The sequence below is a fragment of the Peromyscus leucopus genome, chromosome 7 (assembly GCF_004664715.2).
Source record: "Peromyscus leucopus breed LL Stock chromosome 7, UCI_PerLeu_2.1, whole genome shotgun sequence".
Classification (NCBI taxonomy): domain Eukaryota; kingdom Metazoa; phylum Chordata; class Mammalia; order Rodentia; family Cricetidae; genus Peromyscus; species Peromyscus leucopus.
Genome location: NC_051069.1, coordinates 110,475,347 through 110,500,418, shown reverse-complemented (window position 1 = coordinate 110,500,418; position 25,072 = coordinate 110,475,347). Strand labels below are relative to the sequence as shown.

The window sequence follows — 25,072 nt, the reverse complement described above, 5'->3', positions numbered from 1 at the left end:
TCTCTGTTCTTGTCAACATCCTGCTTGGACACCTTAACATTCAAGAGAAAATACTATCCATTTTAGGAGGCGGGCCAGGGTCTCACGTGGCCCGGGGTGGCATTCCTTAAACTTGCTGTGTGGTCAAGGGTGACTTTGAACTCCTGATCCTGCTGTCTCTACCTCTTGAGTGCTGGGATTAGAGCTGTGCACAACCACACCCAGCTGTCATGCTGGAGACTAAACCCAGGACTTTGGGCATGCTAGCCAAGCAGTCAACAAACAGAACCACCTTCTCAGTCCCCCTGGTGTGTTTCAGAAAGGGTCCCATTAGTCCGGAATGGCCTCAAAACTTGCCGTGTGGTTTGGGGTGGCTTCAAAGTCCAACTCCACAGTACTAGGATTGCAGGCGTGCACCACCTCACTCAACTCTGTCCAAGCTCTTTAATAATAAATCCAAAGCAAAGTCCTCCCGACTGTGATTCAAGCCTTCTCTCCATGACTGGGACTCTGTTTTTATTACAGTGGTTTCCCTTTCCCACTCACAGGCTCCAAGAGAGAGCTACATTCCCATGGTTCCCACCATTCTCTGCCCAGTCTGCTCTGTAAGAAATACCCTCTCTGCATTCCAATCATCCAGGCCCCTCCTAAGATCTGACCCTCCAGAGTCTTTGCTGAGACCGAGAACATTCAGAATGGTATGGCCATAGAGCACGTGACCTTTAACAATGCTCCCTGAACTGTGACAGCTACTAAAATTTCACCCAAGAATGAGCTTCCTCTGCTGTATCTACAGACCCATCCTTCAACCCACTCTAATTAAGTTAGCTCTAGGAAGGGACCGAGTCCTTAAGTTTAGAGTCTAGTACTCTTCTCCTGAGCCGTCTGTATGTCTGCATACCCAATCAATGGTGTGGTCAGGTGCAGTTTTCTCAAAAGGTCTGACACACACTTAAAACAAAAATAACTACTTTTAAAGGAGGGTACCAATTACAAGACAATGAAACTTTAAGCCTAAATAAACAACTGGGCTCAGAAGCCTCTTTCCCTAGGACCACATCTAAGTAGCTGCTGGGCACATGAACAACGGGGGCCTCTCTGAAGAAGGGACAAGAGCAAGGCTGGCAGGTGCTTCTGTGCTACATGTAGGTGAGCTGAAATAACTCACAGGAGCCTGGAAATGGGTCGGGGGTAAAGGTGTTTATAACCATGCCTGATCACCCAAGTTTCATCCCCAGAACCCACATGGTGGAAGTCACAGGTTGTCCCTGACCTACACACACACACACACACACACACACACACACACACACACACACACAAATACATGAATATAAGTTTTTAAAATGTAATTTCTTTTTTGTTGACATTTATTTATTTATTACATATACAGTGTTTTGCCTGCATGTATTCCTGCAGGCCAGAAGAGGGCACCAGATCTCACTACAGATGGTTGTGAGCCACCATGTGGTTGCTGGGCATTGAACTCAGGACCTCTAGAAGAATAGCCAGTGCTCCGATCCTCTGAGCCATCTCTCCAGCCTAAAATGTAATTTCTTACAGAAAGGCGAGTGGGATGATGTACCTTCTGTATTTCTTCTCCATAACATCTGTCTTATGACAGGTGTCTGTCACTGTTGTAACATGTATGGAGTCAAGTCCAGCAGAACAACCCTACAGAGTCGCCTGGGTGCTGGGAGCTTGCTGGGCATGGGCCAGGCCTGGGTTCCATCTCTGACACTGCAGGGGACGCCCAAACCTTCTGAACCAGGCTACTTCTCAGATGCTCGCCACCAGCATTCACAGGCTAACAGGAGTGTCATTACTACCCCAGTGTGTAACAGGGCCTCACATAGACTGGCACAGACAGAAGCTGTCCCGGTCATCTCAGCAGGCCTCAGGGGCCGGAAACAAGGGTGGGGTTACCATGATACCATGCGAATATCACCCCCTCACTGTGAAACAAATTCCACATTCTGCTCCAGTCAGCTTAAAACAGTGAGGTCTAAATGCTGCGGGAAAGAGTAAAGGCATACCAGACTGGAGTGACAAGTTCCTGCACGTGGACCCCACGGACCCCACAGGAGAACTAGACACTCAATGCTGCCACTCTAACAGCCCTGTTTAGACAGACCAGAACTGGGCTTGGTGGTGCATGTTTGCAGTCTCAAAGCTTGGGAGGTTGAGGCTAGGGGACTGCCCAAAATTCAAGGATGGGGTGGGCGATATAAGCTGGCTTGGGATACAGAGCAGTCTCAAAGAAAAAAAAAAAAAAGGAAGAAGAGAAAACAAACAAAAAGCAAGGCACTGTCGGGGCTGCTGCACTTGGGCAGCCTTGGTTGGTTTTGCTTTCATTGTTCATATCTTGTTCCACTAATCCTGGTGCTTAAGTAACGGGAATTACAAAGTTTTATTTTGATTAAATCTAACATTTACTGCAAACTAGAATTTGAACCAAAAGAATCCTGGAAACTACCAGTCCTTTCTACCAAAGGTTTATACCACATAGATCTGAGCACATGACCTTGAGCTGGTTCTAAAGAGGGCTCATTTAATTATTTAAGAGTCTTCCCGTGTATCATCTAAATAGAACATTTAAATTCTCAAAAATGGTATTCCCATAAAAAGAAAGGAAATGGGACTAGGTAGTTTTAAGGCCTTTAAAAATAACTAACACAATCTAGCTCTTTATAAAAAATGTAGAATGCATTCTTTGAAACCTTCTTAATGTTTATATTTTGTCTCGCTGTACAATCCTTATAAAGTGTTGACTGTATCTAGTTCATGATTTTTTAAGTGACTGCCATACTAAAATGCAGTCTTTATGTATATGGACATTTCGTCTGCATGTATTTCTGTGAACCTCATGTGTGCCTAGTGCCCAAGGAGGCAGGAAAAGGGCTTTAGAGCCCTGGAACTGGAGTCGGAGACAGTGAGAGCTACCATGTGGATGCTGAGAATCAAACCCAGGTCCTCTGGAGGAGCAGCTCTTAACCACTGAGCTATCTCTCCAGCCCCATAAAACACAGCCTCATGAGAGTGCCCCAACAAGGCCTGGGCTGTGGCTCACTGCGCTGCACCACCCTCAAGGAGAGGACAGGGCAGTGACATGCCTGGGCCTTCCTTCAAGAGGGAGGATATGAAGCCGGTTTACCAACTAGGTCTTTTTAATAACAGCAAAGTTTGTTTCAAAGTGATTTTCTCTTTTCTTCCTTCCTTCCTTCCTTCCTTCTTCTCTATGTGTATGTGGGTACACAGGCCTCCCTCCATGTGTGTGGGTACACAGGCCTCCCTCCATGTGTGTGGGTATACAGGCCTCCCTCCATGTGTGTGGGTACACAGGCCTCCCTCCATGTGTGTGGGTACACAGGCCTCCCTCCATGTGTGTGGGTACACAGGCCTCTCTCCATGTGTGTGGGTACACAGACCTCTCTCTCCATGTGTGTGGGTACACAGGCCTCTCTCCATGTGTCGGGGTACACAGGCCTCTCTCCATGTGTGTGGGTACACAGGCCTCCCTCCATGTGTGTGGGTACACAGGCCTCCCTCCATGTGTGTGGGTACACAGGCCTCCCTCCATGTGTGTGGGTACACAGGCCTCCCTCCATGTGTGTGGGTACACAGGCCTCCCTCCATGTGTGTGGGTACACAGGCCTCTCTCCATGTGTGTGGGTACACAGGCCTCTCTCCATGTGTGTGGGTACACAGGCCTCTCTCCATGTGTGTGTGTGTACACAGGCCTCTCTCCATGTGTGTGTGTTGTGTGTACACAGGCCTCCCCCCATGTATGTGTGGGTACACAGGCCTCTTTCCATGTGTGTGTGTGTACACAGGCCTCTCTCCATGTGTGTGGGTACACAGGCCTCCCCCCATGTATGTGTGGGTACACAGGCCTCTTTCCATGTGTGTGTGTGTACACAGGCCTCTCTCCATGTGTGTGGGTACACAGGCCTCCCTCCATGTGTGTGTGGGTACACAGGCCTTAGTATAAGTGTGGAAGTCAGAAGACCATTTTTGGGAGTCCTGAGGACTGGACTCAGGTCATGAACCTGGAGACAAGTACTTTCATGTTCTGAGCCACTCACCATCCCTCAATTTGATTCTTAATTCAGTACTTTAATCAAGTACCAATAAACTTTTCTAAAAGCTGCATTTATTTTGTAACCAACAATATTTAAGATGATTTTGTTTGGGTGTTATCTGCATGTGTGTTCTGGGTTCCATCCCCAGCACCATAACCAAGGATGGGTGTAGCTCAGAGAGGACCCACCCTGGCCAAGGCCCTGGGTTCCATCCCCAGCACCAAAGGGCAAAAATTAAATAAAAATCAAGCTTTTTTTCCCACAAAATTCAAATCACTTCAAAGCAGATTGGAAGAAAGACAGTCCTGCCAAGCAGACTCTGATAGCAGCCCAAAGAGGGAAAGTGAGCATCTTCCCCTCAGCTACACTTTTCCTTAATCGCCTGTGATCTCTTAGGAGAATGAGTTCAAAATGTACAAAAATACAATGTCTTAAAACTCACCTGCTGTTACAGAAAGTTTCCTAATTATAGGGAAAAAGTCTACTTACAATCTTGATCTCTGCTGTCTCCAAGTTTTTACATTTCTGTTTATTTATTTTTATGTTATGGGTGTTTTGCCTGCATGTATGTCTGTGCACCACGTATGTAGTGCCCAAAGGGGGTGTCAGGGCTCCTGGAGCTGGAGTTACAGATGGTTGTGGACCATGTGTGCACGGGAACGAAGTGGAGCCAGGTCCTCAACAAGAACGACAAGTATTCTTAACTGCTGAGCCACCTCTCCAGCCTCCCAGGGTTTGTCTGTGTAACATTTATTCATTTTGTGTGGAGAGGGGATATTACATGCCTCAACATGTGTGTGGAAGTCAAGAACAACTCCCAGGAGTTGGTCCACCATGGGGGCCCTGAGAATCAACTCAAGCGGAGTTGTCCAGCAAGTGGAGTCTCTCATTGGCCCCTACTTCCTAGATTATAACTTACACCAGCCATCATGTGTATTAGTAATTGGTTGGTACATGTACTTACCACGTAAGCTCCAAGGAGGACAAGGTCTGCCTCATGACACAAAATCTACACTTTTCATGCCAGGCATAAGACTAATACTTAACAGGGTTCCTCATCCACCACAATGGGTACCCATGTCTCCTACAAGGAAAAATTGAGTGACAAGTCAAGCCTGGTGGCACACATCTGAATCCCAATAAGAACAAGGCTGAGACAGGAGCATTATAAGTTTGGGGCTAGCCTAGGCTACACAGTGAGATCTTTTTTTTTTAAGTGACATCTTTGAGAAGGTAAGCTCAGGACCATTCTTAGTATGTTGTTAACTTGGGACTTCCACCCAAGTCTGAATGATCCTGTGTTTCATTTTCTGGAAACTGACAAATTAGCTAAATTATTTTGAAGTGTACAAATCCCTGTCAAAAATGAATATGCTTTGGCCATTGCTGGTGTTAGCCTTGGTGTGTTCAGGACCAAATGACTTAATGACTTCAGGTTTATCTTCATATTGGTCAACGGGATTAATTTCAATATTGTGAGCAAGCTATGTCATAAACATAAACATGTTTGTATCTTTCCACAATTTTAGAATTTATTGAGTAACAATAAATCCATAAGCTATGTCCCTTTTATTAGCTTCAAGGAACCAAGTAGTCTTGATTTCATTCGGAACATGACCACTGAGCAATCGTTTTCTTTTATCCTATCCCAATCTTAGTTACTAATATTACTAACTCTCAGATTACACATTTCATGCCACACAAGATGATACAGATTCTAGAACTAAGAAGAAGAAGTAGCTATGACCATCACAGGTTTCAGAGAGGCCCTGCTACAGGCAAAAGCAGAGAGCTGACACAGATCTAGTGTCACTACTGATGGCTAGGTATCAAGAAATCCTCAAAGGGCGACTCAGGGCACTAGGCTGCCTAGGTGCACTGATCTAGACAACGCATAGTTCTGGTGGGCAAGTCAGGGGGGCGATGTGCCGATCTGGAGCCCAGAAACAGGGTCAGGAGTCCATCCAGTGACGAACACAGTGACCTAATGACAGGGCCATAAACGCCAGGCCAAGGTCCTCCTGCTTTTGAGCTAGGGTTTTACCATGGGGCCTTGCCGGCTTCAAACCTGCCATTCCCCGTCACACTCCCAAGTGCGGGGATTAGGTGTCACCACACCCAGCAATGTCTCCTGTTCTATGACTCAGGTGAGGAAGTTACATCACCCTTTGGTCTGGTGTGTTTGCTAAGCCCGTGGGCCTGCTTTCTCTGATATGGTTTTGATATGCCCATGTGTTCTGATTTAATTTGATGAGTTCATAGATGGTGCTCTTCTTTCTTTGTGTAAATAAGTCCATGCCTTGTGGTTTGTGCTGCACAGATGGGGGATGTTCTTTGTGATAAGCTCTGTGTGTTCAGTATCTGTTGGTTGTCCGCTCACCCAGGTAAGTTACCCTGCTTAACAAGTGCTCTTAAAGATGGAACAGTGTTAATGTGTAAAATGGAAGCGCTCCAGGCAAGGCATAGCCTCAAGGCTACGCTTCTTTACTAAAGCGCAGGAACACAGAGCAGGGCAAGCTTTCTCTACAGCAGGGTCGTTTACCATCCTTGATTCCTACTCAGCAAAACTGTGTTTAGGACACACATACAAAAAGCGTGCCTTCAAGGACAGAAAGCTGCCACATAGTCAAGGTATGGGGGATTTTATTTTTAAGATTCACTTTATGTATTTGAGTGTTTTGCCTGCATGTATGTACGTGCATCTTATGTACATGCCCGATGCCCATAGAGGTCAAAAGAGGGTGTTGGATCCACTGGAACTGTATTTATGGATAGTCGTGAGCCACCAGGTGGGTGCTGGGAACTGAACCTGGGCCTCTGCAAGAGTAACAAGTGTTCCGTTTGTTTGGTTTGGTTTTTTCAAGACAGGATTTCTCTGTGTAGCCCTGGCTGTCCTGGATCTCACTCTGTAGACCAGGCTGGCCTCGAACTCACAGAGATCTACCTGCCTCTGCCTCCCCAGTGCTGGGATTAAAGACATGTGCCACCATGGCCAGGCATAACAAGTGTTCTTAACCACTGAGCCAACTCTCCACCCCCAAGGAATGGAGTTTTTAACATACATAGCATGAAATGTTTCCTACATATGACTTAACTCAAATAATTTTTAACCTGAGTTAGATTCCCGGGACCCATGGTCAATGGAGAGAACAGACTCCTTCAAGTTGCCCGCTGACCCCCACACATCTGTCATAGCATAAGTGCCCTTCCCCGAAATAAGATGTAATAAAAATTGTAAATATTCAGCCAAGTTTGTTGCGTAGTTATTGGAGGGTGGCTCCTAAGATTAAGGAAGCTATCGAAAAGTCAACCTTCAGGAAACTCAAGAAACTTATTGAGGCCCAACAAGATGGTTCGTTGGTAAGGGCCACCAAATCCGACCATCGGAGTTATGCCCAGGATCCATACAGTAGAGAGATGACGGGCAAAGGTTGTCCACTGACCTCAGCAAATGCTCAAATTAATAAATATAATAAAATTAGTTCAAAAATAAATGAAACACTGAGGTATGGGAAACTTAGGAAGTTACAGGATTCACCAGGTTTCTCCCCCGGTTTAAACCATCAGCAAAATTGAAGGGGAGTGGGGCCGGCGCAGCTGAGCCGCCTCAAGCCAGGAGGCAGCTCCAGGGAGGCAGCTGTCCGGAGCCACGATGGGACGGTCTGGGGCTGGTGCCCTATCGGGGTGGGCAACGTTTGTTCCTCTCCCAGAAGTCACTAAACGCTGAGCACCTACCAGTAGCCTACGTCTCTCGGCAGGCGCCATGTGCTGTGGTGCTAACGTGGACACACATGGTCCCAGTCTGGCCGGCTGTGTTAGCCACAGACACTGCGAACCCACGCTGGGCGCCCGCCCCGGGGTGAGGTCACACCCGGGACCTCCACCAACGCCAGGGAGGGCTGCAAAGGAGACCCGACAGCGCATGCTCCAGCTCGGGAGCCGCTCGGCTCACCTTGGCCGGGCGGGCCTACGCGTGCGCGGCGTGCTCGGGGCTCGGCGAGCAAGTTGTGAGCAATGGGAGGCAACTGGGGAGCGGAGCCAGCGGCCGCCCGGCGGCCCGGAGCCAACCCGGCCGCCCAGGCCTCACGTCTGACACGGAGAGCTTGCGACACCGCGGGCCGAGGAGCCCCGGCGCCCAGCCAATCGACGCCCGGCTCCGGGTGGCCACGCCCACCGCGCCCTCGCACGTAAAGAGGAGTCCGCGGGGCCCGGCGCGCCGGCGGCTGGCTTCTGATTGGCTGGGGCGAGCAGTGGCCGGACCCGAGGAAGCCGGTGTTGTCGCTCGCACTCGGGGTAGCGGCCAGGAGCCGGCAGGACTGGAAGTGGCGCAGTGTCTCTGTGAGTGAGCCGGTGTGAGCCGGGCCGGGGCGGGAGGGCGAAGAGCGGAGGGGCCTCGGGAGGATCGGAGGCCGGGGGCTGCCAGCCGTGGGACGCGGGGAGGGTCCCTCTCGGCCAGGGAAGGTGGGGCCCGGGGAACAGGTCCGACGCTTCCGGAGCGGATCGTGGCCGAGGAACGGGAACTCTTGAGAAGGCCAGGATGAGAGACGGGGACCGGGCTGTTGACAACTTCGGGGATCCAGGGAGCAGCGGGCACGGAGGGAGGAGCGCGGTCGAACCGGCAGGTCAAGGTCACAAGCAGGGTGGGAGATGAGGGGAGGGCCCAGCGGCCGGCACCTCTGCCCGGCCTGCCCCCTGCACCTCCCGGGGGTGGCGCCGACCTTAGACGACCCTGTGTTACTCGATGGAGGAGGAAGGCTGTGGCGGAATGCGATCACAGAAGCACGGCTAGAGTTCAGATTTGCCAGCAGCCCGGGAGGCTCGGCGCTGCTCACCTATTTCCTCGTGTGTTCTTGGGTAGAGAGCAGCCCTCTCTTTGAGGCTGTGATCCCCACCCAAGGAATCTGCTTCCGGAAGTACCGAGGCACTCTGCAGCTAGACAGTTTTGGGTACAGATTCTGACAGGTTCAAGTGGTTCTTGGTGCTCATGGAGTGTGCTGGGGATCCTCTTTTTTCTTCTGTACACCAGTGTTGCTTGAAAGGGCTTCTTAAAACATAAATCCTGCCCCTGGTCATTTGAATCAATCTCCAGGCAGGCGCCCTGGCAGCCATTTTGCACAAGCTGACGGGTAACTGATGCAAAAGTCAGAATTTGTTTGTTAGTTTTTCGTTTTTCAAGACAGGGTTTCTCTGTGTAGCTTTGCGCCTTTCCTGGATCTCGCTCTCTAGACCAGGCTGGCCTTGAACTCACAAAGGTGGTGGCGCACGCCTTTAATCCCAGCACTCGGGAGGCAGAGCCAGGCGGATCTTTGTGAGTTCAAAAATCAGAATTTGAAGCCATTGTTTTTGATAATATTTCTTGGGATCAAAGGGACAGGCTGGGAAGAGTCTTTGGATGTTACATCACCTGATGCTCAGCTATTTTCTCATTTTACCTCTTCTAGGCTGCTGTGCATTTGGAAAAGGCTGTCAGTAGTCATACCTGACCTTACAGAATAATATGTGTTCAGCAAACTAAATTTGAATATCTGGTTATTGGTGACTGACTTAAAAATAAAAGTATGTTTTACTTCCTGACAGATATCGGTCAGTCCCTGGGTGAGATAATCAAAGAAAATCTAGTAGGAAAAAATCTTTTCAAATCGAAATTGGAATTGTTAGATTATTTAAGTCACTGAAGAAAGAGTCCATTTAACTTTAGTATGACCCACACAGTTTTTGCAGTTCAGAGACAGTATTGGAGGATTCTGTTAAGAATGGATTTTTATATTTTCAGTTCAAATTCGCACCTGTAACATGAAAGTGTTGGTTTAGTAAAAAATATATTGTCAACCTAAAGGAACTGTGGACTGTGTGTGTGGAGAGCCAGATTCTTTCCAGAGATGTATTCCTAGTGTAGAATAATCCACATGACCCTTCAGACCCTTTTTTTCCACCTGTAAAATAAGGATATTGATTGTCATCTGATTCATTTCTTACCCAGGGTATGATTTGAACTTACTGACCTTGGAACTCTAGAAGCATATTCTTTACTTTCATTTAAATGGGGGTGTTTCATGAATACTAGGTGACAAAGGTGATTATCAAAATTACATATTCAGACGGCATTCTCTATTTATACTGACTACGTTAGCGTTACATCGTTTTTTAAGATGATACAAAGGTCTAGTTTGATTTACAGTCTGGCATGTGTTGGACTTAAGTTCCCCTGTCTCATCTGATTGTTCCTGAAATGTGCACTTGAGTATTCCCGAATCAAAAACAGATTGTCGTTAGTTGTTTCTTCTTCTTTCTTTTCTTCTTCTTCTTCTTTTTTTTTTTTTTTTCCTAGTTAAGGGCTTGCTGTGTAGCCCAGGCTAGCTTCAAACTTGAGATATCCTACCTCCCGTAGTCTGAGATTACAGCAAGTGCCACCACACCCAACTCCAGTACTTCATCTTCTCTTTATAGCCCCTCCTGGTAGCGAGACACAAGTTTCGTTAGTGCAAATGTGTGATAATGCACTGGGTCAGATGTCTCTGTCAGCTAAGTCATGTAATTATAGTTCCATCAACATGGCTTTCTTTGAGCTCTGGACTTATCTTCAGCTTCCTGCCAGGAGCTGTCCAATCATGCCTGCTAGATGTCTTTTGTAAATCTGATTTCATTATTTTTGTTGTTGTCTTGAGACAGGGTGTTGCTATGTAGCCTAAGCTAGCTTTAATTCATGATTCTCTTCCCTCTGAGTGCCAAGATTATAGGCATGCATCACCACTCTGGCTATCACGTTCCCTAAAACAAATAATGGCCACTTGGTGTGCCCCAGTTCTAACTGCAGAGGCAATGTTCTGAAAGCGAGTCAAGTGCCCTGCCCATACTAGCTTGGGAATCTGTATCACAGGTCATGAAGGGAAAGGGCCTGTGTCTTCTGGTTTTTTTATTTTTTTATTTTTTTTTTGTTTGTTTGTTTGTTTTTTGTTTTTGTTTTTTTTTTTTACATTACCATTCAGTTCTACATATCAGCCACGGGTTCCCCTATTCTCCCCCCTCCCACACCTTCCCCTTACCCCCAGCCCACCCCCCATTCCCACCTCCTCCAGGGCAAATCCTCCCCGAGGACTGCGATCAACCTGGTAGACTCAGTCCAGGCAGGTCCAGTCCCCTCCTCCCAGACTGAGCCTCTGTTTTTTATATACAGTAAAGAGACACTTGTCTCTTTCCCTTGTGAAAGGGGAAGAGCCTTTTGCTCCATGAAGAACCCACTGGACAATTACACTCATCCACATAGGAAGTGGAGAGAAGATACCCACTGTGATTTGTTTCCTTGTTTATGGTTGGTTATTTGGTTGACAGTGCTGGGGATCTAACCCTTGATTTCATTCACGCTAAGCGAGTGCTCCATCACGGGCTGTATCCCCAGCACAAACTGCTTCTAGAGATAACTAGCATGATGAGTTCAGGAGGTGTAAAGGCAAAGGGAGGTTTGTTTTGTTTTGTATTTTTGAGATAGGGTCTCCCTACTATGTAGCTCTGGCTGTCCTGGAACACAAAGAGATCCACCTGCCTCTGCCTCTTGAGTGTTGGGATTAAAGGCGTGTGCCACCACACCCAGCCACCAAGGGAGTTTTTTAAAGTAGGTTTGTAATCTGGTAACTTTGTCACTTGGAGTTTCAAGGAATCAAGACCTAATCAGGACATCTTTTTTTTTTTTTTTCCATAGATGTGATGTAAGAACATTAAAGGGAAATCAATACTTAGGTATATGCAGCTTGATGTTTTCATACTGCAGGATTAAACTCTTTAAAAGTATATAGTTGTTATTTTTACCATTTACGAATAAATTACCTGAGACTTATTATAATTGTTGAACATAACTGAATTTATTTTGTACTTTTTGTACATTTATTTTGTACTTTATTTACTATGTACAGGGCTTTGTACCAGGCCATGGGGATATATGAAGCAGGGCAGGGATGCACCCTGGCTTCAAGGAATCAAACACGTGGTTGTAAGTGTTCTACAGAGTGCAGGATTCTATAGGGGTCACAACCAAAGTGTTCATAAACAAACCAAAGAGGACTTTCCAGAGGGCCAGTTCAGATGCAGCCCTGCAGAACCAGGGTTCACTGGGGACCGTTGGGACGTAGACGGACAAGGCACAGGGGGAAGTGACAGAGCACTCAGCTAACAGATGGGTCTGCAGGGAGCTGATATACAGGCCTGGATGCAGTGTGTCACCCTCCACAGAGCCCATTCATGCAGTTCTTGAGGTCTTTGGTGTTTATGAAATCTCTCAAATCTCTTCTAGCTAAGATATTTTTCTGTAGTTCAGTGAAGATTATGTTACTGGCAATTAAGTACATTCTGTGCATTCTGCTTTTAAAAAAAAATAATCTGCTTTTTTTGAACCATCAGTTATTTCAGTGTTTGTTTTTTTATTTCTGTGTATTATTTTTTCTTTGAGTCAGGCAGGATACCCTCTACGGCCTATTTGGAGATTTTTGTTTATTTGTTTTGCTTTCTTTGAGGTGGTGGTGGGGTGTCATCTCTTTGTAGCCCAGGCTGGCCTGGAACTCAAGCTCCTTCTCCTTTAGACTCTGTTGGTCATCTGTGTGCCACCACACCTAGTCAGTATTTGTTTTATTTTGCAAATGTAACTAGCGTCCTGAACCTTGAGCTTACTGAGCCTTGTATATACAAAAGCTTAGTAAGATTTATTGCATTAGGAAGTAATGGAGGACAAAAAAGAAAAGAAAAGATTTAGCTCTATTCCGAACGTTCTAGCTAGCCAGTGTTCTTCTCTATTGGAGGATAGCATTGACTCTAGGGGATGTAGGGCTTGGAGAGATGAGCTCACTTTTCAGAACAGACATTCCCGCATCAGAGTTGGATTTTCTTCGAGGCCTTTGCTGCCACTTAACCCCAGGAAAAGCAATCTGCGGCCCTTTCTCACTGACGGGAACACACTGCACATGAAGGGTCCGTGTGTAGTCACGGGCAGCAGTGGGAACCAGTGGGCGGTCTGTGTATTCTCCGCCCTGTTTGCCTCCTTTATTCAATCTGTGGTCAGGATTACAGGCAGTTCAGAATTGTTCATTAAAGAAATACACAGTAAGGATGGAATAGATTTGTTTGTCCGTCTGCACTTCCTGTGTGAGGTGATTGTAGGGGGGCTGTGCTCCCTGTGGTGGTGGTGGTGGTGGTGGTAGGATGGATTGTTCTTGTCCTGCCCCTTTATTCACACAACTGTGAAGTGCATATTGGCTGCGTGAGTGCCACTGAAAGGAATGTTATACAAAGACGTAGTGTTAAAGAGGAAGCCTTGGGAGCATTGGGAAGGTATGTAAAAAAGGCAGATCAGAAGCCTGGGAGATGTCTGTGAAGAAGGCCTGAAAGAGTTGTTTTGTGTTGTAATGATGTTAGCAAAAATAACCTCAGAGATGAGAGGGAGGGAGGGAGGGAGGGAGGGAGGGAGAGAGAGAGAGAGAGAGAGAGAGAGAGAGAGAGAGAGAGAGCGAGCAGTGAGCATGGTGGCACGCCTTTAATCACAGCACTAGGAGGCAGAGGCAGACAGATCTCTGAGTTTGAGGATAGCCTGATCTATATAGTGAGTTCCAGGATAGCCAGGGCTTTGTAGAGAGACCCTGTCTCAAAACAAAACAAACAAACAAACCAACCCCAAAGCTGTGCAGTTGAACGTGAAAGCATTATCTACAGGGAGCGATTGTAGCAGCATTTGTTAAAGTTACTTTCTGTCTCAAGGGAGTAAATAATGAACTAGTTAGAAATTTTGACTTACTGCAGTCTTTTCCCAAAAGGCAATATCCATTGATTAGTGTAACAGACTGGAAACTATTCAAAGGTGAAAACTAAAGCCAGGTAGCATGTTGGAGCTGGCAAGTCAGCAGTTCAGAGCATTAAAAAACCATACTAAAAGTGTTAGTAGGGGCAGGGGCTCTGTGGTGAGGACCAGAGTTCAGTTCCCGGTACCGTGTTGAGTGGCTCACAGCCCGCAGTCAGTCTGGCTCCAGAGACCCAGCACCTTCTGGCTGCCTCTGGTACCTGCAAGCAGATGCACGTACTCACACAGACACACACCTACACATAATTTTTAAGAGTATTGCTGTTTTCTAGAATACGTTAAAGAAAATATTGTTACATGGGAGAAAAGGCGAAATGATGGGATAATAAATATATACAATTCTCTTTAATTGTGGAAGTTTATCTAAAATTTTTTGTTCAAGTTCACAGCAGATACCATGGAAACTAGGCATAATAGTTCTAGATAATAATACTCTAGATGCTTTTAATTACAGAACCTCGAAAATCTCTTTCAGGAAGACTCTTCAGGAAATCACAATGTCAACCAACACAGACCTTTCTCTTTCTTCATATGATGAAGGTCAGGGATCTAAGTTTGTTCGGAAAGCTAAGGAGACACCGTTTGTCCCCATTGGTAAGTGGCTGATGTTCTGATCAGTCTGCTGCGAGCTTAAAGCAATGGAAGTATGGTAATTTGTCTATCGAGTAGGTCCTGAAATACCTTTTTCCTTATTTTGTTGAAGTATGGTAAGGTCAGCATCATAAAATCTCATCCCGAAAGCTCTGAGTTCAGATTTGTTTGACTGGCTGTCATCTCAGTGACTCGTGTTGTGTGGGATCCCAGGACCACCTCCGACTCTGAGGTTTGTCAGAGCTCAAAACAAAAACACTGTAGTCACGTTAAGGTTTATAGCCCTGAAAGGATGGAAGTGGAAGTCAACCGAGACGTCTGTGAAGAACCAGGACAGCCAAGCCTAAGCTTACAGGCCTCTCCGAGAGGACACTGTGGCAGCATGGGCAAAGAGAAGCTGCCAAACTCTGGTGTTTAGGTTGTGTTGAGGTCAGTCACGGGCATGCAGTGTCCATAAAGGCCTTGCAGCCCATGAAACACCAATATGGTCACCAGTGGAGATTCCAAAATCAGTCAATTGGAATAATTTATTCATTTAAAGCAGATACAAATTATATTAAAATTAAAACACTAGAAACATTCCCCTTAAATGGAATGGGTCAGGGATCCATGTGAACTCTGATGTCGTTGCCTGGAGATCCTGACCCTTTGCATAGGGCAGGGAAGGAGCTGTGTACATACTTGGGGAAGAAACCCTGTTGTTCTGTGGGTGATATAATTACCTGCACAGGAGTACAAGAAAATCAAATGAGAAACGGCTAGACCAACAAGAGAAAAGGTCACTGTCCTAGTTAGGAAAGAGTGTTTGTCTTAAACTTCCAGATGGCAGTCCATCATTGAAGGAAGTCAGGGCAGGAACCTGAAGCAGAAACTATGGAGGGATACTGCTTGCTGGCTCACTCAGGCTATGTTCAACCAGCCGCTTATCTAGCCCAGGACCACCTGCCCAGGAAGGAGTGATACACCCACAGCAGGCGGGGCCCTTCCTCTGTCAATCAAAACAGCGTCACAGGCGTGACCACAGGTCAGTCTGATCTGGGCAGTACCTCAGTTCAGACTCCTTCACTTGCCTCTAGAGTAGAGGTTCTCACCTTGTGGATCGCGACCACTTTGGGGGTCAAGCAGCCCTTTCACAGGGGTCGCCCAAGGCCAACAGAAAACAGACATTTCCATTACAGTTCGTAACAGTAGCAAAGTTACAGTTAGGAAATAGCCACAGAAATAACTGTATGGTTGGGGTCGCCATAACATGAGGGGCTGTATTAAAGTGTCACAACCTTAGGAAGGTTGAGAAACTGGTGCCAAAGCCAAGTAGGACAGTTACTTCGTTGGTACATGAGAAGACTTTTAGGGGAAAGTCTCGGAATGTCTTAAGACCCAGAAGTAAAACAAAGAATTATCTGTAAGAACACCAGTTATACACCTGCAGATTGATGGGTGTCACCCTAAATTTCTACTCTTGGTCCTCCTGTAATTATTTCTGGTTTGGTTCTGACAAGTTATTTACTCTTGTTTGTTTTTTCCTTTTCAGTGCTAATACAGTTATTTCCTAACTTCTTTCTGTTTTAATATCCGAGCCCAGTTACCAGCTTAACTGCTTCAGTGTGTGTGTGCTGCCACTTTATATTGATTGCTGAGTTTCAGTTTTAGGTTATGCAGTCCAGGAATTAGCCTTTTTGAAATTCGGTTTTCTTTGTGGCCTAATGCGTGATTATATTTTGTCAGAACTTCCTAGACTTTTGAGAGAATGTGTGATTTATTTTAAGTTAAAATTTCATTTATTATTGTATCTGTGTGTATATGTGCATGAGCCACAGTGCTCAAGTGTAGTCAGAGAACAACTTCCAGGAGTCTGTTCTCTTTCCACCCCATCAAGGCAGCTGGCTCGTATTTTCTCCGTACAACATACTCCAGGCTAGCTGGCCCATAACCTCCTCTGTGATCTCCTGCTCCACCTCCCATTTGTCCGTAGGAATGCTACTGTAATTACAGGGATTGCTGTTGGCATCAGGCTTGGCAGCAAGTGCTGAGACATCTCATTACTCTTGACAATTCTTAAATCTGTCTTCTTATTCCACAAACCCAGTTTTTCAGAAGGAATCCTTAGCCAGGCATTGTGGCTCAGAACCCAGCACTTGGAATGTAGGGGCAGGAGGATCCGGTTCAAGGTCATCTTCTGTTCATAGCAAATTTGAGGCCAGCCCTCAGGTTGCTACATACAACCCTGCACATCCACACAAAAAAAGCCCCATGCTTGATAGGCAGAGATAGGTGAAATTGAAGGCCAGCCAGGGCTACACAGTGAGACGCCTTTCAAAAACCCAAGGAAAGGATCCTATCTAAATTTGCTGCTGTTTGCTATGAATACTGAATTTGGACTTGTGAAGCAAAAAAGATTGAAAACTTTGTGTGTTTTCACACAATTAATGAGCTAATAAAAGTATCCTTACAGAAATAGCAGAAAGTACACTGACTAGTGGTGAAATTGCCCCTCTCCCGTGCATCTGACAGGATTGTGACTGTGTTTTGCAGGAATGGCCGGGTTTGCAGCAATTGTTGCATATGGCTTATACAAACTGAAGAACAGGGGAAACACGAAGATGTCCATTCACTTGATCCACATGCGTGTGGCAGCCCAGGGCTTCGTTGTTGGAGCCATGACGCTTGGTAGGTTCCAGCAGGACCTGGTCAGATGTGTGTGTGCTTCCCCTTGACTGACTTTCTTGTGAAAGAGTAATCAGTTCATTAAACAGTGACGCAACTTCCCTACTACAGAAGACACCTTGTTAGAGCTCCAGTGCCATCTGAGTGTAGGTTGGTAAGAACATGACTTTTGTATTGAGTTTGGGAAAGCAGAAAAGATTCTAAAATGTACATGCTTTTAATGAGTTTTAGGATTGAATGCGAGGAGGCTGCAGTGTGTGCCCCTGGTGTCCAGCTCTCCTGGCAGACTGTTGTGTGTTTTCTAAATGCTGAGAGAGATGTTTTAATGTTTCTCTTCTTTTTCTTCAGGTATGGGCTACTCCATGTATAAGGAATTCTGGGCCAAGCCAAAGCCTTAGAAGACGAGCTGCTGCCTTGGTCTGGGAACTGCTTGCTTTATTTAGACGTCTCATATTGAGGTTACAAGTTTGTGTCTACAATAAATAACATGGGTTTAGACAATAACTCAGTATTGAACATTGGCTTACTTTCTTGCCAGCTTGATTTACCTTTTGACCATATTGTTAACGACTAGTTCACTAACTAGTCACTGGGGGCGAGTCAAGTTAACACAAAAGAAACCTGCCACCTGAATGTATAGTTGGTAACGGTGTTCTCCCTGCACCCTTGTGATGAAAACTTTGAGGACAGTGGACAGTGCAGGCACACACTGTGCTGCAGAGCAGGCCGTGCTTTGGAGTGTGTCAGGGAGGAATCATGTTTGCCTCAGTTCATTTAACCTGCAGGCTGGATTTAGAACTCGGGGTTTTAAGGTTTGTTGGCTTCTGAAAACACATTCCAAAGAGAGCATGAAAAATAACTAACTTATAAAGCCCCCTACAACCGACTGAGGGGGAGGGGAGGGAGTGGTGTGTGTGTGTGTGTGTGTGTGTGTGTGTACACAACAGCTGGTAGAGCTGATGAGCGCTGCAGAGACTCAGTTTATTAGACTCATAAACAGAGTAATTGTGGGTTCCAGTTTAGCTCTGTTATAATTGCAAAGTTATATTTTTGCTGCTTTGTAATAGGATAGTTCTTAGACATCATCTTGAAATAGGTATTTTGTTTCTTTTTTGTGTTGCTGCTGGGCATTAAATGCGGTGCCTCACATAGGCCAGGCGTTTTTAATTGCCAGTGCCACTGAGCTACATCCCAGCAGAAATAGGTACTGTGAGTGGTAATACTTAGTCAGTGATAAAGGAAATGCACAGCTTAATGTGCACAGTGTGTCTTACTTCCCTGTCAGAATCATAGATACTAAAGTACCAAAAATGAGTGATATGGTGGGCGGGCTAGTTTTTGAGACATTACACACAGACTTGGATATACAGAATGCTTAGTGCACTGTAAAATCCCCCTGTCCAGCCTGAACTTACATTCCATAGTGACAACATGGCATATGTATTGTTATTAAAATAAGTGAACACATCAGATGTCTTGTGTTTATTTCAGCACAGAAAAAAGTAAATCTTCCCTCAGAGCAGTATAAAGATTAGAAAACAGAATGTTTGTATCTGTGGTGGGAAACAGTTAAAGGATACACTAGGAGCAACGGTTAGCATTTGGTGGGCACCTACTGTGTGCCCCACTGCTCTGAGAAGTTTTTATTTTAATTATGCATAGATGTGGGTGTGTATGTGGGTATGTGCATATGACTGCAGGTGCCCTGGGAGGCTGGAGACATTGAGTATCCCTGGAGCTAGAATTACAGGCGGCTGTGCTGGAAACTAAATTTGGGTTCTCTGCAAAAGCAGTTCTTGCGCTAAACCATTGAGCCATCTCTCCAACTCTCTCCCTTTTACCACATTTGTGTGTGTGTGTGTGTGTGTGTGTGTGTGTGTGTGTGTGTGTGTGTGTTTACATGCGCGCGCGTGCAGCAGTCACAAGACAATTTGAGGAGTCAGTTCTCTCCTGGGTATGGACAGGTTTACAGTCTTGGTAGCAAGCACCTTTACCTGCTGAGCCATCTTGGGCCCCTTAAGAACTAAACATGTAATGTTAAATTAATGGTCTAGGAGGAAGGACCCTTTCCACAGACAGGCCTGGGTCACATGGCTGGAGCTTGGGCCTGGGAGGCAGGCAGTAACTCAGCAGTCTGCATTCCTTGTGCTCTGCTGCTGTAGGACTGACCACGGGACTGTGCTTTTTATTGTTCCAGTTTAGAACAGATGGGATTGCCTCTTAGAAGAGTCCAGGAAAGGTTATTAGCATAATAGGGGCTGACAGCTACAGCTAGCACAGTGGAGACCGTGGCAACAAAAGTAGCTACCAAAGTTAGTTAATCTTTCATTCTATTGGCATGATAAATTTAATTCAGTAGTTATATACATCTCGATTGCTTTTTTTTTTTTTTTTTTTTTTTTTTTTTTTTTTTTTTTTTCGAGACAGGTTTCTCTGCGTAGCTTTGGCTTTCCTGGAGCTATTGGTACCAGCTGCCTCGAACTCACAGAGATCCGCCTGCTCTGCTCCCAGTGCTGGGATTAAGGCGTGTGCACAACGCGCTCAATTGGCTTTGAAAATTATAAACTTATAAACTCAAGTTCCAGTTGCTTTTGGGATACTATCTTACAAGGACTCCAACGTACAGTATGGCTCGATAAGGAAGGGAATGGCTCAGTTGCCTTTAGCCTACTGGCTATGGGTGAGATAGGACCTCTGTGGGTCTTTTCTGTGTCGAACACACAGATTGCAAGCCCAGTGCCACTTTGAGATCTTTGGCAGCAATTAACCATGCAGCTCACACACGATTGAGCAGGTATGATAATGAGTATTCAGAGATGGGTAATACCTGGGGGGCACTCACCAACCTAAGACAGAGCGCCTGTGTGGCCTGGGCAGGTGTCTCCATGACGGGTAGGGTGACCTGTTGACATCCCACGCAACCCAAGTCAAGCTCATTTTTTAATAAAAGGGGGACCTACAGGGCCCTGGCCCCCGTTTTGGGTAACTGTTGCCTTGCTTGCGGCCCTTGACCTTGATATCCTCCCAATGCTAATTCCCTGCCAGGTTCCACCTTCCTAAATGCTTAAAGGAAGTTCCTTGTCTGTGTATCCTGAATAATGGGCATTAACAGCTTAGATGCAAGATTGTAAAACATCAGTAGCGAACTTCTGCCCTCTGGGGTTCTCCCATTGTGCTGTAAGCCTGTATTTAAGACCTCCTACCCCCTTCAAGAAATGACATTCGACATTTAAAATTTATATATATATAATTGAATGAATACTGCGAATGTAATCTATGAATACCACAAATATGATTAATATGAGTGTAAGTAATGAATATCATGAGTGTAATTTAAAAAATAAACAAATAGGGGCTGGCAAAGGTAAGGACTTGCTGTGGTGGCCTCTTGAGGTTGGAGTGGAAGTAGTGGCTGTATTTAATAAGATTAGGCTGCAGCTTGCATGTCCTAATCAGGGACTGTATGATCTGGACCCAGCCAGCGCATGACGTGAGAGCCTGGACTAGCCACGTTTCTGTGGTCCTGTCTAGCTGCTGCTGCAACAAGTTTGAGAAAGTTCTCCATTTTTTGGCTTCCTGCTTTAGTGGTGTTCTGCATTTTGAGAATTTGTTATTGAACACCTAGGCTCATGATTCTGCCCCTCTGAGCCAGATAGGTGTGTCTTCTTCCTCTAAAGTGGGGACACTATCTAGGATTAGAGAAAATAGGAAGTTCAAGGGCTTAGCCTCGCATGGTATGCTTTAGTAACTCAGTACATGGCTGCTGTTACTATGATTGTACTGAGTATATGTTTAAAGATCACAGCAAACATGGCTGCCAGTGGAGGAAGCAGCTGGAGCATCTGGCTGGTGCAGAGCCCAGAGCAGGCATTGGAAGTCTCCCCAGAGAAACAGCATTCTGCTTTGGCTCTTCAGGGAGAAAATTCTCATCCCCATGTTGGGTATTAATGAGTGTGGTGTGATTGTTTCAGGCCTTTCTTCCCAGTTACCTATCAGGGCACAAGGGTCTTTTTCATCCAAAGCACCTGGGGTTAGTTTCTGGCTCAGTTAATGCTTGTTGAATTCATTAGAGTAAGTCTTATCAGGTTCCCGTTGGTCTTCTGTCCATGGTTTTCCATGTCCATGGATTCATCCAACCACAGATGTGAAATATTTTATTCTTGTGTCAGTACTGAGCACGTGTGGATTTCCTTTTCCTGTGGGGCTCCTAAGGGTGTAGTGTAACAACTGTTACGCAGCACTTTGTTGCATTAGACAGTGTGAGGAACGTGGGGAAACTTGGAGAATGTGGAGGATGCGCAGCTCATGAGCAAACCCCTCACTGTTTTGTTTAAGAGACCTGAGCACCTGTCTGAAGGTTTGGGTGCCCACTGGGTGTTCCGGAACCCATCTGCCACTGCCGGGATGCCGTGTCTGAGCAACAGTGACATCTGGTGGCTGGAGTTGGTTCTGAGCACATTTACAAACTCCCTAATGGAGCACATCAGACATGGAGAGGCCCAGCTGCTCACTGACCGCAGTGGTCCTGGAAACCACGCCCCTGTGTGTAGATGAGGGCCTGAAGCCCAGAGTCCCGGGATTCACAGTTCAGGTTCTGTTCCTATGTAGATCTGCAGCCCTCTCCCTCATAGCTGCAAGGCCAAAACAAAGCCAAAGGGTCGTGGAGTAGAAGGTGCTGCATATCAAGCAGCAGAGCCTAGGAACCATGTTCTCCATCCTGGATTTAGGAGAAAAGGAAGAGCCCCGGCCATGATAAAATGCCATGAGGCCTGTGAACCTAGCCAAGTTCAGGAAGAACCAGCACTGTGCGTATGCCTGAGTCCCGGGTTCCAGGACTCTGCTTTCCCCTCAGCCACCTGCGTGGGGCAGGGACAAAAGAGGAAAGTTACCGTAAGTGGGTCAAGCTGAGGCCATCCTCTCTCTCCAGTATTCTGGGCTGTTTCCGGTGTAACTGGATGACTAAAAGTTCATCTTCAGCAGAAGCTACTGTCTACCTTGCTGGTGCCCGCTTCAGGTTTACGTTTCTGTCAGCAACTCCTCCAGCTTCCACCATCTCCCCATGCTCTGAAACTTAGCCGTGTCCTTCCTCCAGTTCTTCAGAGGACCAGTCACCAGGCCCTGCCAGCTTGTCTCACATCTGTCCCCTCCACTCCCTGTGCCTCCACTTTTAACGTAGGCCGGGAATCTGTTACTGTCCCCTTGTGCTAGTGAAGATTTGTAGCACGAATCTCAAAAGTCTTATTAATAAAAACAAACCCGGAGCCAGGTACTAGGGTGAACGCTGAAAGATCAGAGAAACAGAACCAGTCACAGCCACCTCACCTCGCCAATTCTTCAGCTGATCCTGTTTCCTCAAACTAGAAGCCTCTGAGTCCTCATCCAAATGGATCTCAGCTGAACTGTTGCTCCAAGCCTGAAAGCTTAACCAGCTCTAGTTCCTGGTCTTCACGCCTTATATACCTTTCTGCTTCCTGCCATCACTTCCTGGGATTAAAGGCATGAGTCACCATGCCTGGCTGTTTCCAGTGTGGCCTTGAACTCACAGAGATCCAGACGGATCTCTACCTCCTGAATGCTAGGATTAAAGTCACATGCTACCACTGCCTAAACCTATGTTTAATATAGTGGCTGTTCTCTGACTCCCAGATAAGTTTATTGGGGTGCACAATATATCAACCACAAAGATTTGTTTGTCTCAGCTCTTTAAGGGGGAGGCTGAAGAGATCCACGCACAAACTGTGTCTGACTGGAAATGCAAGTCGAATGCCAGTAAGTGTGTAAGGCACTGGGGGCCCAGGCAGCAGAACAATTACCGAGATCAGGTTGTCTCCATGTGTGGCTGGGAATGTGGCCAGTGGTGAAGCATTTGTACACTGTATTTGAGGCCCTGGGTTCAATGTCCAGCACCAAAAAGAAAGAAAAAAGCTACATAAAAACATTAAACAACAACAAAAACCCATGACATGAGCTGAGAATAAAATAGAGAAGTTTGGGAGGAAAATCGCAGTGTATTCCCAGTCCAGTCCAGTCCAGTCCAGTCCATTGTGCTAATGGCTAGGTGAAGGGCCAGGGTAGACCTCATCCAGCTGGGAGGTCACTGGGTCTTGTCAGAACACTGAGCAAGTCAACACGTGATGACTGAGCTCTCCATATACACAAACACATTTTAGACATCGCTCCATTGGTGGAATCAGATCTTCCTGTAACCAAAATGATGCACCACTAGAACAAAATGTCCTAGGGTCTAGAGAAAGCTGGGGGCCAGCGAAACTCGGGTCCATCACAGGCTGAAGAGGCAGACCTTCCATCAAAAGGCTGGAGTCTGAAGAAATCGAACTTTTTAATCCTCTGGGGCTCCTGAGTAAGAAGCTGAGGCAAAAAAAAAAAAAAAATGCCTCAAGGCTGTTGTCTCTGCTCCGAATCTGCTCACAGCACCTCTGTGGTGGCTCTTTGGGCCCAATAAGGGTCTGCTCCTGGGGAAAGAGCTCTGGACAGGGGCTTCAATGCCCAAATGTAAGCTTTTGGCTCAGTTTACATGCTGTGGCTGGGACCCAAGAGATACTCAGGCCAGGGTAGATTGGATTTTGGACCTCCGAAGCTGAGGTGGAGCTGGATGGGTGGGTGCCTTGGCCTTCAAGCTTCAGTAGAACTCCCATGTGAAGTAGGACAGCTAGGGATGCAGTAGTGTAGACCGTGGGTGCTTCCCACACTACAAAGCTCTTCCACAGCTGTTTGATTCTCATAGCAATGGTAATACTGCTGTTTAAGAAAATGGAGGAAACTAGAGACATGGCTCAGTGGTTAAGAGCAATGGCTGCTCTTCCAGAGGACCCAGGTTCAATTCTAAGCACCTAGATGGCAGCTCACAACCATCTATAATTCCAATTCCAAGGGATCCAATGACCTCTTCTTGTCTCCTCCGGCACCAGACAAACACTTAGTCACATAAAATAACTTAATTTAAAAAATGAAATGAAGTTTGTGACTTGACTCATATCAGAGTCACTTTTCTGTTCATTTTAGTTTCTCATTAAGCAGAATGACTTTATGCTTATTATTTGTAGGAGGAATATAATTTCAGTGAGGGAAGCCTATTCGATGACCTTGTTATATTCAAAAAGATAAATCATGTGAGCTGGGATGTTGGCTCAGTTGGTAAAGCGCTTGCCTTGCAAACCTGAGGACCTCAGTTCAATGCCATGAACCCTTGTAGAAAAAGTCAAGTGTGGTGCTTATGCTTGTGATCCCAGTGATGGGGAGGCAGGCAGGCAGACAGCCAGATTGGTGAACCTGGGGCCATCGAGAGGCCTTTCTGTTGCTGTGGAAAATGCTCTGACAAGCCAGTCAGGAGGAAGAGTTGATCTTAGCTCACAGTTCCAGGTTCAGTCCATCACTGCAGAGCACTCAAGAGCAACGAGATGAACGCATTCTTCCCTACTGACCAGCTTACTGTTTCTATCCTTCTACAATTCAAACCCCTAACCCAGGTGTCACCCACAATTAAACAAGACAGTAGCCCACAGGCCACCGTAAATTAGACAATCCCACTGAAACTCTCTTCCCAAGTAAGACTAGACTGTAACAATTGACAAAACTATCACATCCTGTCTCAAACCGGATGAACGGCTTCTGAGGATCAACCCCAAGGTTAGTGTCTGGCCTCCACAGGCATGCACACAAATAAGTTTGCTATGAGATTGTTTCTCCCAGAAATGTCAGAAGCTACACCCATGAAGTTTCACCAACATGGCTGCCTAAGCATAAACTGATCAAAATGATTTCAACAAACATGCTAACATGGAGAGGGAGAAGTTCACAAGGCCTCAACCCTGGACAAAGAACTACAGGCAACTACGGAATGCTGAGGCCAGGAGAAGAAGTCTCCTCAGAGAAGAGCACACATAGTTTGTCCACTATC

The 25,072-nt window shown here is 46.3% G+C and overlaps 1 protein-coding gene across 1 annotated transcript; it reads left to right on the top strand.

Annotated features, from left to right (window-relative positions):
* Positions 1-8,271: 8,271 nt before the first annotated feature.
* Positions 8,272-17,670, top strand: Higd1a (HIG1 hypoxia inducible domain family member 1A). The gene is made up of 4 exons (XM_028890426.2): positions 8,272-8,399; positions 14,375-14,493; positions 17,023-17,157; positions 17,503-17,670. Exons 2-4 carry the CDS (start codon positions 14,397-14,399, stop codon positions 17,550-17,552), a joined length of 282 nt encoding a protein of 93 aa, XP_028746259.1. The 5' UTR covers positions 8,272-8,399; positions 14,375-14,396; the 3' UTR covers positions 17,553-17,670.
* Positions 17,671-25,072: the final 7,402 nt, after the last annotated feature.

Excerpts from the sequence above, each read along its gene's own strand:
- Higd1a (XM_028890426.2), top strand. The coding sequence starts at position 14,397 with ATGTCAACCAACACAGACCTTTCTCTTTCTTCATATGATGAAGGTCAG. Across the intron at positions 14,494-17,022 it reads GACACCGTTTGTCCCCATTG|GAATGGCCGGGTTTGCAGCA; the intron begins GTAAGTGGCTGA and ends TGTGTTTTGCAG. Across the intron at positions 17,158-17,502 it reads TGTTGGAGCCATGACGCTTG|GTATGGGCTACTCCATGTAT; the intron begins GTAGGTTCCAGC and ends CTTTTTCTTCAG.